The 16,829-nt window shown below is 40.9% G+C and overlaps 1 protein-coding gene across 7 annotated transcripts in view; it reads left to right on the top strand.

Moving 5' to 3' along the window:
* The window catches only part of SNTG1 (syntrophin gamma 1), a 478,079-nt gene that overhangs the window by 255,984 nt on the left and 205,266 nt on the right, over nucleotides 1-16,829 (top strand). For 3 of the 7 annotated variants that reach the window (XM_082363007.1, XM_082363003.1, XM_082363002.1), the window contains exon 1: nucleotides 8,631-10,269. The exons of 1 other annotated variant lie outside the window; for it this stretch is intronic. In XM_082363007.1, coding sequence (XP_082219133.1) covers nucleotides 10,159-10,269 — 111 coding nt within the window. In that variant the 5' untranslated portion in view covers nucleotides 8,631-10,158. Of the gene's footprint in view, nucleotides 1-6,686; nucleotides 7,506-8,630; nucleotides 10,270-16,829 lie in introns of those variants that run through there. 3 more of the 7 variants (XM_082363004.1, XM_082363005.1, XM_082363006.1) reach the window with 2 other exon arrangements.

Below are 16,829 nucleotides of genomic sequence, written 5' to 3'. Positions count from 1 at the left end.
TTATCTCCATGTGTCCTCAGGAAACCCTCAAACACCGTAGAAGGGAGCCAGTTCCATGTTTGCCTTTGACACACAGAGAGAACGGCATAAAGCCAGCTGGGCGATTCCGGAGACAGTTAGCCCAGGACCCCAGTTCACATTTCAAGATTTCTGATGAGCTTTGCAATGATAGGGCTTAGGAAATGCTGACCCAATAATACTACGTTCAACTTTCCTAACTACTTCATTCTTTTAAGAATTCTCCCTGTAATGATTATGTGGATAATTGAAATCACTGAAATTACGAAATGACACTGCTGGAGGTGTAGAAAGGATGGTTTACTTCAGCAGTGTTGGGTTAATGCCATGTTATTTTTCACAGATTTCAAATTCAGTCAGTAAATTAGAAAAATTACCAACTTCTATGCAGATACAGAAATGTTTTTTAAGCCTCGATTGATTTTTTCAAGCTCAAACCATCAAGTGCGACAACAGAACATTTTCCTGCCAGACATTTGTATTTCCTATCATTGCACGTGAATTTGCACACAGTTGGACACCCTTTGTCTCTCAGTATTTAAGAGCTTTGTGTGCTGGCATTACGTGACCTCAGAAGTGCCTTCCCGCCACCCTCATCGGCCACCATCCACAGACACATCACCCCACGGAGCTGCCATGTCGTGAACTTGATCTGTTCTGCCTTCTTTCCCACTGCAGAAATGTTTCCCTTTCGCCTCTGCTGCCGTAACTGAAGCTGTCAGCTAGTTCCTTCCCCGGGTACGTGAATGGCAAGATTCCCCCAGATAGGCACGCCTTTCACCCTACTCTGTGCTCAGTCTTCCTCTGAGTTCACCGCCTTGATCCATGGAATCGCCCCTGCTGGGCAGCGGCTCTGGGTTTCCCACTTTTCTGCTGTATTCCTACTCTCCGTTCCGGGGCCTGCTCGGCACCTGCTGCACTGGCCAGCCTGCAGTTGACACCCGGCCAGGGCTGGACCTTACACTGCTCTACGCGTCCCACTTTCTGGGTCTGCGTGCTGTAACCTGCTGGCATGTCCGTGGTCCCCAGTCCGCTTGCTTTGCATGTTATCACACAATAAAACCCTGGCTTAGCTCCAGTTTTTGCATCTCTGTTTCCCTTGTCGCTCCCAGTGTGATCATTGTTTTCAGGAAAGTTTGCTTTGAGCTGATCTTGCATCCGTGCTAGTAATGTTTTCCAATCTCAGAATGATTCTGTGAATCTGTCTAAAATACGACACAAATGTCTAAATGAAATATGAAAACAAATGTGTTCTAAATTAAATGTGCGAAAAAAAAGCCCAGAGTGGTCTGTCAACTTCTCCCATCCTAAACACTTTTTAAAATATCTTTCAGCATCAAGGGAGTAGATTTTAAGGTAAAAAGCTTCAAAATTAAAGATTAAAAATCTTATTTCAAAGTATTTTTCTAGTTCTTCCTATTGGCTTCTTTCAGGCCTTGGTCCGAATTTAAACCTCTGGTCTTTCATTGTCTTACTTCTGCTTCTTCCGCTGTGATGCTTTTTTCTTTCTTTGTACATGAATGTGTTTCAGATTTTTCTGACTATATTGTACTCATTTAATTCACTGAACGGTCATGTTAAAAAAAATAAAACCAGACAACTTTCCTAGAAATATAAGTCTTTGTGTAGAAGAGACGTTAGGATAAATGAATGATGATTCTAAATCTCAATGAACGTGATAATCAACAGCTTTTACTGACTAGTTTTACTATTCACGCAGAAATGCTAAACACACACCCCACACAGACAGACCATCAGCACTCCAAATCTTTCAGGGTTTCTTCCCATCACACTAAACAGGGCAGCAAACTTGGCAGTGATTTATATATACCAGGCAACCCATCATCATTTCCCAAGTATCTACTACACAACCATATATAAATGTGTATGTAATATAATTATGTGTATATATATGTTATATATAATTACATATAATTAATCCCAAACACTTGGATTGCTTAGCATCTACTTGGTAATCCAGTTTTCTACCAACATCTGGCAGATCGCATTTTTTTTTTCTTTTTTCTTTTTTTCTCTTGGAGAAAAGTACTTATCATTTTTTTATTACTATGGTACGTTTGTGATATACTGGAAAGCACCTCTCTTAGGGGAGAGGTGACCTGGGTTAAGGGAAACTGTTCCTCTGACCCTCTTCAATGTCTCGGATTTTTTTTTTTTTCCCTCCAGCGATTTGCTGGGAACTTCTCCATTGGACCCCCAGACTTCCACAGAGGAACTCTCAGCCATGGGTGTTTCTCAAACTTGGTGTTCTTTGGGGGAAGGATGCTAGAAAACTCCTATTCTGCCGTCTTTACGATGTGGCCCAGCCTGTAAGCTCTTGAGTCGGGCTCTGCTTTCTGAGGTGAGAGCCAGGAGCCCGGGGCTAAGGTTCTTTATTGCTCAGTGCTCAGGCACTGCACTTTATTCGTGGATCTTCTCAGGTCACTCGGTGGACAGAGACACATTCCTGTTTATGCCGTTTGGAGTTGGTCTAAGCAGAAGTGTGCCATATTCTGATTTGTATTTGTTACTATGTAAGACATGTCATTCTCATCAACACTGTTGGACATCCACTGTGTGTGGGCACCCTAATTACCTCTTATATATTCTAACTAAACTCCCCCATTCTCCCAGGGGGGTGGGGGGGTGGAGATCATCAACCTGAGATTATAGTGGATGAACAAACCTTAGGGAACTTAAATAATTTGACAGGTACTCATAGACAGCAAGTGAGTGGCCTGAATTCAAACCTAGATCCCCTTTACTACAAAGTTAACATTTCCTTTCAAATATTATGTTTATACTTTGTCTTTCCAGTTATGAATGTGACATGTGTCTCCTATTTCACACAAACCTAACACTGTGCTTCGATAAATATTTAAGCCACAATTGGAGAAAGAGCTCATGTAGGTTTAACAATATTGAGTTCTATTTCAAATTTGGGCACAAAATTGAGGAATTTTAGAGAATGTATACCACTTTTCTGGACCTCCCTTTCCTCGGTAGTATTCGAGGAGGTTAGATTAAAATGATGGTCAAGGCTATGCTTGTTTTTAACATTTTATTATCTGTTAATCTGATTAGATACTTGATGGATTCATAAATTGAGATAATCTTTAAAGGTCTGATCACGAACCGGTTTGTGACATGTACACACTGCTATGTTTAAAATGAATAACCAACAAGGACCTGCTGTATAGCACAGCGAACTCTGCTCAATATTATGTGAGAGATTTATTTTAATTATTACCATCATGCAATTATTGTTCCATGTTTTGAACATTATATCTTGCACCTTTTAATAGTATTAATAAATAATAATATTCTTTCTTATAAAATGGAGCTGAATGCACGTGTTCCCTGCTGTGAACCATGGTTTTACATATTAGTGTTAAAATACATAGCTTGTCAGGAGAAGAGCTATTTTGATGGTGAAGGACTCTGTGAAAGGGAAGTTGCCAGTGCTATTCTACCATATTTTGACCACCTTTTAGATGCTCTAGACCTCTCTCTTTGATGCTAAAGCCATATATTTCCTTGGGCCAGATTCCTCATCTGTAGCCTTGCTAATAAGTATGGTCCAAGAACCAAAGGGCCTTGACCGTCTCTTGGGAGCCTCACCTCCCCCCAGGGATGCACTAACAGGATCCCAAGGCCATTCCTTTGCACAGTAAATTTTGAGCTGCCTCTCTCTGAAGTACAACTCAACCGCTCTCCTAGGCCTCTTAATGAATGAAGATTTCTTTTTTTTAAGTTTTGCCATTTTCAAAAAATAATAGAACAGTTTTTCCAATTTATGTCAGTCCTTGAATTTTCAATGGCAGCCATTAATATTGTTCCATTTCCCTCTTTAAATTCACAACAGAATTTATGTCAATAGTTGCAAAGGGAAAAGATAAATCACATGTCTGTTAAAATTTTTCATTATTGTTCAAACCAAGGGCTGGATATTAAAAACAAGATGATGAAAGTATTGTTCTTACTATAGAAAAATATGGTAATTGTTTTGAAATAACATGGTGATCAAATATTTTCCCCTCAATATCTAAACATTCAGTTAGTCAAAATATCAGAGTTGTTATTTTTGGAGTGATAGAAAAAGATCTTAATAAGTAACTATGTCTAACAACATTATGTCAGCACTTTCAAATTTATTTAATTGTATTACTAGACTTTGGTGTATTGTTAGCATTTTGTGTGGTCAGTGGCTTATCTTTTGTTCCGATTCCAAAGCCCCTGTGGATGGATAGTGTCACTGCAATAAGGCGCACAAGGGGTTTGATTTTCTGGCCCCTCTGTGAGGACCTCTGCCTGGAACACTTGAGGCCCGAAGGGTGACAGGGCCCAGAGCAATTACCTAGGACAGTGGCCTTTAAACTCGGCCTTGCAGACCTCTGGGCTTGGAGAAAGTGGCTTAATCTGATGTGGGAAAGAAAGCAAACCTGGGGACGGGAGCCTGTCCCCTGCCCTGACCAATGGGGACTGGTCAGCACTTACGTGTTTTTCGTATTGGATTTCTATAGCATTTAGACGAAACAAAGCCTCCTGTGGCTCAGTAAATAAATACCATTCCCTAAGTGATTTTATCTGTCTCTTAGATGGAAAACTGTTTTAGTTTGGAAACTTGGTTCCATACAAAGGAAAATGTTTTCATGGTGAAGAAAAAGGGTCACAAGCTGAGATGCCTCAGGCACTGGGAGAGAACAGACACGTGAAGGAGAAGTGCGTCCTCCGTGAGGGAAACTGGTCTACCTAGAACTGCTGAAGATGAGACTAGAGACAGTCCCACTGTGTATTGTACACACCTGTGCACGTGGAGGAAAATTTCTGAAAGTAGCAACAAAATAATTGACTTCAAAAGAGATTTGTCACCGTACCTTGAAAATATGGCCATCCAGATGCCTGCTTACATTAAGACCTTGAATCTGGAGAGATCTCGGTGGATCCTAACCCTTCCTTCATGAGCCAGTGCTGTGCCAGACAAGAAAATGGCCAGTGAGGGAACCAGACCTGCCCTGGGGCTCCCCGTCCCGTCTGGGCAGCATGAACCCCATGGCTGCGTGGGACAGGTGCCTTTGTCAGACTCCTGGGCCAGCTGCATAGGATGTCCACGTGGAATGGACCCGGCGCTTGCGGAGTTCAGGAGCTGTGCATACAGAGGGGGTGGATGAGCTAGAGGTTTGATATAAAGGAGCGCGGCTGAAGTGTTGGAATGGTAAAGTCTAGGCACTGTGAAGCCAGCATCTTCATTAATCAAAACTTTGGGGAAAAAGGGGAGAAAACAAATTGAGTGTGTAGCGACATGCATGCTGACACCCACTTACATACCTTCCCTGCTTTATTTCTGCGCACACTGACAAGGCTTTACAGCTTTGTACATAATTTCGCGTGTTTTATCCATTCTCTAGATTTGGAGGAGGAGATGATTTTTGCAAAATAGGCATTCCAGAAATTTTTGGAGGGCTCCCTTTGGCACATAGGTCTCTTTCAACATCCTGTTTGTTTCATTTCTGATTTGGTAGGCTTGCAGTGGTATTCATACATTTCCAGAATTCCTTCTTTTTTTCTAAGTATTAAGTGTTGAAAAAGACTTTCTTCTCTTTTTCGTGGAGTATTATCAAAACTCTGTAATTAAAAATAAATATTCGCTCAGAAATATAAAAATCTAGCTAAACAGATTGGGTGAAAATGAGTTAGCATAAAAAAGAAAATGACTTAAGGACCTGACGTAATTGCCTAAATACACATTTAAGTGCTGTAAAATCAGAGTAGACATTTAGAGTCCCCGTAAGTTATCAAAACATCAATAAGAGATTGGAGTTGTTTCATTTAAAAAAAAATCTCAGAGAGAGACAGAAAATTCCAAAACTTCTTGACAGCTTTGCACACAAGCAGAGTAAGCATAGCTGACCAAAACTGATAGAACATTTAGGAAAAATAAAAAATTTTAAAATAAATAAATAAATATATGTGTGTGTGTGTGTGTGTGTATGTGTGTGTGTATGCTAAAAAGTGCAAAAAATGTCCTCCATAATCTCAAGGCCTGCAAAAAATGGCCTTAAAAGGAGGCCTCTTTCTAAGGGGACGGGGGGTTCTCAGCTGGGGGCTGGGGCCGGCTGCTGGCCCCTCCCCTGGGACACCCACACCAGCTCCTCGCAGGCTGCCCCCCGAAGGGCTGCTTTCCCTGTCCCTGTGTCGCCGCGTGTGGCGCTGTGATGAGAAGGGTGGAATGTGAGGGACGTGATGTGTTCAATTCCCATTCTCTGCCCCACCAGGCATTTGGGCGTGAGGGCAGAGGCTGACCTCTCTCCGGCCACAGGAGCTGAGGGCGGCCGAGTGGGTTTCAGACCCTGTGAAATCACCTCTTAGCTGCTTGGCTTGGCCCTTACAGGAGGCAGAAGCAAACTGCCATCCTGTTTGAGCCACTGTTTTTGTTGGCGTTTTTTAAAATAACCAAGCACTCTCCTAACCAATATAGAAAGGGGAACGATGCATACAGACCCGCCCCCAAGGTACCCACCACAGAACGTACAAAAGGTTCTCTAAAATCAGACCCAAGTGACTGCAGGTGTCATTGTTACTCCTATTGCTTTAACCACTTTATTTTGGGGGGGCCCGTTAATCAGTTTCCAATCAGTTTGTTTCTTCTAAAACAAAGATCTAAAAACAAAGATTTTCATCATCATATTTATAATAAAATAAGGAAGAAATTCTCATACAATTACAGTTCTCATTTCTACAGCTGGACACATGGTTGTAACTGGTATTGAAAACTACCTTCTACTACCTTTGCCCTTAGCAAGCACCTCAGCTAGTCATGGTTCTGTTTAAGGTGGAGGGTTAGCGTAATTTTGACTGGATAAGTGTAATTGTGGTGCTTCCTAACAATGGAATTTTATCCCGATAAAAATAAATGACCTATTGAGCCATGAAATTACATGGATACATCTTAAATGCATATTTCTAAATTTTAAAAGACTGTCTGAAAAGACTCTGTCCTGTATGATGCCAATTATGTGACATTCTGGAAAAATCACAACTATAGAGATAGTAAAAAGATCATTGGTTGACCAGGGGTTCACAGGGAGGGAAGGAGGGGTACACAGGTGGAGCACAGGGGATTCTTCAGGTCTGTGAAGTGATCTGTGTGATACGGTAGTGGTGGATACATGACACTATGCACTTGTCAAATCCCATGGAAATTTAAAGCACAGAGTCAGCTTGATGTATGAAAATTTTAAAAAATTCTTAAGGGGTCAGGAGACCCTATTATGGCAAAGAATCTAACTGTAATACAAGGTCTGAAAAAATCTCACTGAAATCGGGGAGGAGAAAAGGGGTTCACACTCATCATTTTAGAAATGAGTGCAGCTTGTAATATTAAAGGCAAAATAAACTGTGCTCTAGTGGATAAAATTGTTTCCCACAGGGATATGTGTTAACAGCTCCTGTGTGGCTGTCCCTGTACGCTGGGGCTGAACAACTAGGTAAGTGAATGGTGGCTCCCTGGGGGGGTGGGAATCCACAGACAGACAAGGGGAGAAATTAGGAAGGTCCATGTAGTCACGTGTTAGAGACGCAAACCTCACTGAGAGCTCACGGTTAGCTTAACAAAGATACAGGTGCTTATGCATGGAAATCTTTGTAAATACATGCATTCCAACATGGGTTATCATATGCACATATATTCCTTGCTCTTTCAGCTGAGAGGTCCTAAGTAAATGATGGGATAAATAAATAAATGGGGAAGAATAGATGTATCTCCTGTCTAGAGCAATTCCAAATAATCCCTGTAGATACTCAACCCTCAAGGAAGAGAAGCATAACTCCCCACCCTTTAAGCGTGGGCTGCTTGTAGTGACTTGTGTCTAGAGAGTGCAGTGTGGAGAGGGGGACAGAGAGGACCTTACGGTGAGAAACCGGATAAACGTCATCTCAGCCAGACCATCAAGGTCAGCCTCAGCAGCAGGGATAAGGCGTGTTGACTGTGATTCTCTGACGTGAGGTGGTAAAGTGGCATTTATCTCTGGTCTTCCTCTCCCAAACCCATGACCCCACTACAGTCATGAGAAAAACGTGAGAATAATCCCAATGCAAGAACATTCTACAAATTACCAATAATCCTCAAAACTGCCAAAGTCATTAAAAAAAAGGAAAGTCTGAGAAACGGTCATAGCCAAGAGGAGCGTGAGGAGACACGGTGATTAATTATAATGTGGCATCTGGGATGGGATCCTGGAAACTATAGAGGACTTTGCGGGGGAAAAACAAGGAAATTTCAAAGAAGTAGGGCCTTAACAATAAGATCACAGTACTGGTTCATTAGTTGTAACAATGTTACACACCATGTGCCATACTAAGGCATGGCGTGCATAAATGTAAGATGTTAATAATAGAGGGAAAGGCATGTGGGGTATGTGGGAACCCTCTGTGCTGTTTTCACAATATTTCTGTAAATCTAAAACCACTCTAACATAAAACTTTGTACAGAAAAGGTCTCAGAAAATTTTAAACGTATAAAATACAACTTTTGTTCCAGTTTTTAAATTTATAATCACTGAAAACAGTTTTATGATAGCTATGAAATTTATGTTACCTAATAATTAAATTGCTTTGCATATTACATTAATTCTTTTTCTGAATAAATACCTGATATTATTACCAGATATTTTCATGAAAGCCAATGGAAAATTAAGAAAACAAGGAAGATGTGTTAAAAATGGTAGAAGGCATAGATACACCCCCTACTCAAATAGAGATTAAGTTTAGATGGTGGTTAAATACCTTCATGTCTATTTTCTCTGGTTGCATTTAGTAGCAGGAAATTGATTCTAGAGACACCGTGTTTTTATGTAATCAATAAATACTGAAATTCTCCTACTTTTATAGAAAAGGAATAACTTCATGTCAGAGTTGGCGATAAGTAGATATTTGCAGTTCTTTAAAATACAATCTTAAGAGCAATTTTGAAAAATAATAGTTCAACTAATGGCAAATTTCTCACGGACACTAAATAAATAATTCATATCATCGGGTTATAATTTCAACATCAAATTGCCCTTTTATTTGCTAATGATTTGTTCTTACCTAACTTTACTAAAATCAGCCTCCTTATGCTTTCCAGTCAAACCAAATCAGGCTCACAACCCACAAGACTTATTTATGGAAAATAATATATTATGTGGCATGTTCAATTACTACCGAAAATGGTCAGAAAATGGTCAATCTCTTCTTTCAAAGGCAACAGTAATAATCCAGTGACAACATACTCCATTCCACTCACACTTGATCAAGTGTTCATCAGTCCCACACAACAGAAAATGACAAAGAGGACAAGATAGTTTCCTGTCCCCAAAGCTGAGAGGAGCAGTAATTTGAGGTGTATAACGTCTTCTATTTCGGAATTCACCATTCATTTTACTTGGGAGTCTCATTTACCTAAACTGTTACATTTTTTATACTGACAGGATGCCAATTTTCTATGACAACCCTTAGTTTTATTAAGTTCATCACATAATTAAAACAAAACTCTCCAAAAGCATTTAAAATAAAACAAGACTTATATGCATTTATGTGCATTTAAGTCTATGCCTATCATTTAGATATTACAGTGACCACTAAATGAATCTGTATTAGATATTTCATCATTGATTTATCTTTATATTATTCACGCTGATAAATAGCTTGCTGTCTTAGATCACTCTGTTTGTGAATTACATTTTAAGTTCCGGAGAGAATTATTCATGCATGTAGCTTTTTAATTAAAAAGAGAAAAATTAGTCAACCTTTTATCAAGAGATAACCACATGAAAGGCAACTTTTAATTACCCCTTTTGAAGTTTCTTCCCCAGTTGCCCAGTGGGGTTTCAGAGTGGATGCGGGGGTGAGCCAGCCCCTGAGCGGGAGGCTAATCCCGCCCTGGGTCCCATCCGGATGCTGAGTGGAGGGAGAGGGGCCTGGAAATGCACATCCTCGGCCCGCAGAGCCATGGCCATAGGGTTATTCTTCACGGAAGCTGGAGGTGAAGACGTTTCCTCTCCTCCTGCCGTTGCTTCATTGGCCCCTGGGAGTTCTTGTCCTTACAGGTGGCTGTAAACAGTTTGCCCGCTGGCTCCGCTGCCTAATTTACTGTACTTCGTTATGTCCTCCTCTCTGCCCCTCGACGCTGTGCTTGATGGCCTTTCTCTGTCTTTTCAGACGACATCCTTTGCGGTGCCGCAGCACATGGATTTCAGGACTACCTGTGAGGAGGTAGGTCGCATGCCTTCTCTTTTTGATGAGGGGAAACAGGTGATAGACAGGGAACGCTGGGCCCTCCCTGACGTATTTACGTGGAAGATGGCTCTCCACGGAGGGACGGGTGATGGGCCCACGGCGTTTCCAGAGCGCGAGCTGTCTCTGCAAGGCTGGAAAGGCCTCACGGGCCTGGGGAAGCCCTGGGATTTCAGTCTTCCTTCAAGAAGACGGGCGCATGTTTCATTGGACTGAATTGTCTCTCCCCACAAACTATGCGCTGAAGGCTTCAGGTAGTGAAAGAGCTGGAACTAATTCTTCTCACATAAATGGTTATAAATTAGAAGACCTCTAAGGTCCCTTTCAGCACTAAAAGCCTTTGATTTTATGATTCCCATATTCTTTAAGTATTTCAGTATTAAGTGTTGATGTATGGCGACTGTCTGTAGAGCTGTCATCACATTCGGTGTGAGCGGAAGTGATACATTCATTGCTCTCTCAAGGATGTTAAAGGCCATCCATCCAAGTGTGCAGTCAACAGGGCATGGACTTGGGGCCCCAGGAATGCAGCTCTTCTATTTTAGGAAGAAAGATTATCTTTCCATGCAACATTCAAAGCATTGTCTTTTCACTCTTCGGGCAAAATGCAAATATTCATATGTTAAAATATTTCATATTTGCTTAAAAGGTTTAAAATATTTTAGTATGTATAAATAACCCAAGAAAAAACAGCCATAACTAGATTACCTATGATAAAGTTTAAAAAATCTTCAGTATTAACATTTGTCAAAATTGTTCTTTTAGTGAAATGTCATGTGTTAAATTTCTTGCAAAAATATCTTTTTTAAAAAAATATTTGTCACAGTAGGTTCAATTTTAGGTTGTTCAGAAAAAATGATAAATTACTTTCATTCCTTCAATACTTATGCTTATTTTTTATTTTTTTATTTTCAAAGTTTAAGTATGGTAATATTTTTTAAAATACTTTATACATGCTAGCACTTTTCAAATTATATTATATTATAGCTATTTGTTTACAAACCTCTCTCACATGCTACCCTGAATATTATAAGGTCAGAATGTGTAACTTATTCATCTTTTAATTCAGCCCCTTTCAAAGGTTCATACTTTAAAAAAAAAAAAAAAAATTACTGTTTTCCGAGCTTAAACTTAGAAGCATAAATTTTAATTGTGTCATTTCTGGTTGTAAATACAGTACATGTTATCGTACTGTTAATTTTGTAGGAATGTAGTAAACCTACAATTTATTTTTAAAGTTTTATCTTACATTTTGGGTGGTAAAGCACGCATCAATCTGAATGGATATTTGTGTGAATGAGACAGTGTGACACACATCGGAGACGCATGTGGTAGAGACTGGACAGTGGCCAATGTTTCTAACACATGGTTCACCTTGGACATGAGAGGCTGTATAAGACTGATTTCCCAGACCGTTTCTTACACAAAATGTTTTGATTCATTGATTTGAAACATACATCAAATTCTGTCTAAGGTTCAGCTGTATTTTACAATGGTGACACCGTTGAGGTCCTCTTACCCTTACTTCTGTAGTAGGTGTTCTTGCTCTCTGGCAATGATCCCTTGAGGATCTCACCATTTCAACGCTGCCAGCATGGAGCAGACCTTCTCAGAACCGTCAGAGCAGTTCCTGCATGTCTGCCACATGCTGGCCGAATTGGAAGTGGTGCAGGACTCTGGTGCCCTGAGGATGATCAGATCGCCCTGAAGATGGACCGGAATCAAAGAGTTTGCCAGAAATTCACAGTCCTAGAACGTTTAAGTGGACCTGCACCTTAAAGACAATTTAGCTTAACTCTGCCACTTTGCAGATGAGCAAATGGAGAGGTCTTACGAGAATGCTGAGTGCCATTTAATGAATTAGGTAAAAGCAAAACCATAATGTATAGCTTGGAATGCCTGAGTCTAATTTTGGGCCTCTTTCTGAAGTACTACATTGCTGAAAATTATATCAAAGATACATTAAATGAAACTTGTTTTCTCTTGACTTTCTCTTGACTGATAATAAACTACTAAAGATGAAAATTTGATATCCACGTCCATCAGACAGATCCAGATAGAATATTACCACACAGATGCCAAGAAGTCTCTTCTTTGTGAAGAATAGAAGTGTGGCTAGATAAGTTTCATATAAACATCTTAATTATCTAATAGACTTTTTTTTAAAAGAAGGGTTATTTATTGTTTAAAAAATTATTCTCTTAAAAAGAAAATGTTGTAATTATTTTAAGTAATTGGGATTCAAAAGTCTGACAAGAAACAAAAATGAAGAGAGAGAATACAATCAGGACAAATGCAAAACCCACATTATAGAAGAAAAAGTGTATGCATAGCCAGGCAAAATTACTGACTTCTCCGCCTTTAAAAGTGTCGTCAAAATAACTATGTGGGGGCTTCCCTGGTGGCGCAGTGGTTGAGAATCTGCCTGCCACTGCAGGGGACACGGGTTCGAGCCCTGGTCTGGGAAGATCCCACATGCCGCGGAGCAACTAGGCCCGTGAGCCACAACTACTGAGCCTGCGCGTCTGGAGCCTGTGCTCCGCAACAAGAGAGGCCACGATAGTGAGAGGCCCACGCACCGCAATGAAGAGTGGCCCCCGCTCGCCGCAACTGGAGAAAGCCCTCGCACGGAAACGAAGACCCAACACAGCCAAAAATAAATAAATTAATTAATTAATTAAAAAAAAATAACTGTGTGTTCCAGTAAACCCACATTCTGTCTTTAGTGTGGGTTTTCCTCATAGTTCACTTTCATACCCACATTCTTTAAAATAGGATCACATCTAGGTGTTGAGTATGAAAATACATATTTCTCTGTAACATATATTTAATAATTTAATAATTCATGCACACATATAATTTAGTCTCATATAATAAAATATAATCTGTGACTATGATTCAATCAACAAATATTGAAAATCCCACTATGAATAAAAGACTGTACTGGGTCCTATAGATTAATAATCCTTAAAAATGAAAAGAGTAATAACTTATTAAGATTTTCTTTAGATAACAGCATATAAGGTGAAGTCAGATGATGTGACATGGAACTAAATGTCATGGAAGTCACTACATGTCATGCCTAAATACACGATTAATTGTTAGGTGCATGTATTTATTCAATGAAAGCCCTGAGTTCCAAATATTAAGGACTCATCTTTGGATGGAAGGGTCTCTGAAGATTTCAAGGAGATACAAGTCTTGTTCAAGTGCCTGAAAAGTGGCTGGAATTTAGCTAAGGAGGAGGCCAGGTAAGACACCATCGCAGCAGGGAAAGGAAAGGGTAAAACGCAGTTGAAACATCTTGTGTGAAACGGCGTTTAGTGCGCCGCTACTGCAAGATGGTACAGTATAAGGAATTACATATCACTCACAACGATAGGCCTACAGGACAAGCTCAATTAGATTTGGCAACCAAAATACAGAAATATGAGGATTCCTACAAGACTATCGTGCATAGGATGGTCTCTGCCTAGTTTCTTGCAGTTTATTATATCTGATATTGCAAATTCCACACTTCAAGGTTAAAGGAACACGGATATTAAAGTTTCATGAAAACGCAGTTTGTGTTCTTTCAAGGACTAGAGCCTAAATTAAAGAGGTCTTAACTTTCAAGTAGAAAGTGGGTGATAGTCTACTTTTTAAACTTCCAAAGGTACTTGGTTTATGCGAAGCATACGTTCTTAATAAGTTTACATGTGAGGTTTGTTTTTCAAACAGAGGGTAAGTCCATGTAAATTCATGAACACACTTCATTGATTCACAGAAAACAAGTCAATGACTAGATGTTTAAACAGATTGCCTTTTAAGTAATTAAGAGGTATTGCCTTTTAATATTCCTCTAAGCAAATAGTCTTCAGTGTGGGTTTTGCAAAATCCAGCTGCAATGTAGGACCATCCACCAGGGACAGGAAAACAACCTTTGAATGTATTTCTCACTTTTCAAGGTCTACGTGTGCTTTATAATTACGTAATGTATTTGCACGCTATATGTAGCACATGCATACATGCATTTCCTCACTCATGCGTGGTGCATCCCCAGTTTAAAAAGTCTGAAGACAAATGACTGTTATGTTAGTAAAGAAAAAGAACTTGAGTGCAGGCCTTAAGTTTATACTAAAATGTGGAACTGATCATTATTTGAATGATTTTTTTAATTTTTTGAACAATCTGGGTCCACAGATCTGTAAAGACTTTGCAGCCCTCAGTGTTTTAGTTTGTGCTGCACCGGTGGCCACTCTTAGTGTCCTGTTGCCCATTCTCAGCCCTGTAGCAGTCCTTGCGGGATGAGCCCATGTGGGTCAAGCCTCTCCCGGTATCTGCTGGTGTCCTGTGCTCCCTCAGCAGCCTAGCTTTGGCAGGGAAAGCATCCGTCTGGCCCAGAGTGGTTTCTGTCTCATTTTTCCCTCACTGGCCATCGCCCTGATCCATGAAGAATGGCTGGTTCAAGATGGTGTCCTTCTCAGAACTCTCTGCACTCCCATAAGGAGATGCTTGGTAACCAAAGCACTACCTGGTGAAAGACACGGATAGCCTTGTCCTCGTGTGTGGGAAGATTGGGGGGAGGCATCCCCTCAAAGGCCTCTGCATGAGGGGACCAGGGCCAGGGGATGAGAGCCTGGAGCCTGGAGTCTGGATCCGGGCAGCCCAGGTTCACATCCTGACTCGCACCCATCTCTGCGCCTCCGCTTCTGTCCCGTCCACGAGGACGGCTGCCCTGGGTTATCAGAGTCAAGGGGATTAGTATTTCGGGGCACACAGTCCGAGTGCGTGAGATACATGCCCGCCTCTCACAGTGGTGGTGCCTGTCCAGCAGTGCTGCCCTGCGCTGGGGGTGCCCCGAGTGGGTTTCACCCCTCTTCCTCCATCTACTGTAGCAGCTCCGGGTCGGATCCAGTAGCTTCGCGTCCCCAAAGTTCCTGCTCAAGGTTTACGTTTCTGTCAACAGGAGCTAGGTTCTCACTTCCCCAATCCCTATCCATCTTCTCCTCTGCTGTAGGAAATACATTCATAAGACCTAACTCTAAACGTTTATGTTATTTCACCGCTCTTAGATTCCTCCGTGGCACCTCCCGCCCGTTCACACGCTGGGTGCACCATACAGGGGCCTGCCCGCCCCGCCCCTGCCCTTCTGGCGCGGCCCCTCCCACATACCACGGGCTCGGCCTCGGGGCTGCGTTCTCCATCATCGGGGACCATGCATTCTCATGTTCTATATGGACCATGCGTTCTCATGCCTCTATGTGTTCACTCAAGTTTTTCCCTTTTGGATAAAATCACTTTTGCCTTCTCTAATTATTGTGTTCTTGATTTATTTTTTCAAGACAAGCCACACATTTTTCTATCTACAGAGCCTCCTCTAATGCCCCTTCTCTCATGACTAGTTAAGTCCTTTCTCTATGTTGCTCCTGTATCAAGTGCTCAAATATCATACTGCATGTTATTTATACATGTGCATTTTTAGAAGTAGGAATACTCTGAGGCCAAAGGTGATTGTCTAATTCACGTCTGACTCCCTGTTAATGTTACACAGTATTGGCAAAGTGGATGTGTGTGTCGGCTTTTTCATGTATTTTCATGTCCATAAGCTGAATTTTCATAATAGAATAAATGTAACATCTGTAATGCCTGGAAAATGTATTTTAATGTGAATATGTTGTTAGCTTCATTATCTCTCAGTTTGTTATTTTCTCCAAACAGCTATGTATTGGGGTGTGTGTGTATACGTACATATATATATATATATATATTTAATTCTAACAAAAAGCTGCCTCATTCTTTATTTTCCTTCACTCTTGTCCTCTGAAGAGTCAAGCATGGGCTCCAAGTCTGTGTTCTGTTTTCCAGACAACCGTCTAATAGTTAGGGGACATTTCACACATTACTTGAGTGAATGGAGCTTTGACCATATCAGAAATGTGGTGAGAGAAACCTCATAGCTGTGTTTTAGTTCCTCAAACTTTCCCTGGCGACCTTTGCAATCTCTTTGATGTGTAACAATAATGTATTTATGGGATCTCAGGGAAAAGCCCCTCTTTCATCCACAAGTCGAGACAGAGCCTTATTTGTGATTGCCAGCTATTCCATTACACTTCCGGGGGGAAAATGGCTTGGAATGTACGGTACATCTAAAAATCAGCAAATGTGCCCAATTATGTTCCCTTAGCTTTGATATTATCTCCTGCCCCTCTCTCACATGCATCTCAGAAGTCCCGATGTTGGCCCCTGGCCGAGATCACCTTGTAAGCATGAGAGACTTTTCCACGTGAAAAATGTACAAAAATTGTGTCTGTATTAAGGAAAATATAATTTGCTTTTGCTGACATTCTTTTGTCTTTTAGACATACGCACTTGAGTTAAGCTCTGTGGTAGATTAATGGATACGATTTAGGGGCCCCAGCTATGTACAGCCTCAGAGGAGGGCCTGATGCCATCATGGCTCCTGGAAAAGCTTGTTTTTCCTTAAAAGATATTATAACACTTACAAAGTAATTACAGACCAATTTAACATTGTATATAATAGAGGGTATAATGGTATG

Source organism: Balaenoptera borealis, assembly GCF_965194805.1.
Source record: "Balaenoptera borealis genome assembly, chromosome: 17".
Lineage (NCBI taxonomy): Eukaryota > Metazoa > Chordata > Mammalia > Artiodactyla > Balaenopteridae > Balaenoptera > Balaenoptera borealis.
The sequence above is the reverse complement of the archived record's forward strand: the minus strand, read 5'-3'. Positions and strand labels throughout refer to the sequence as shown.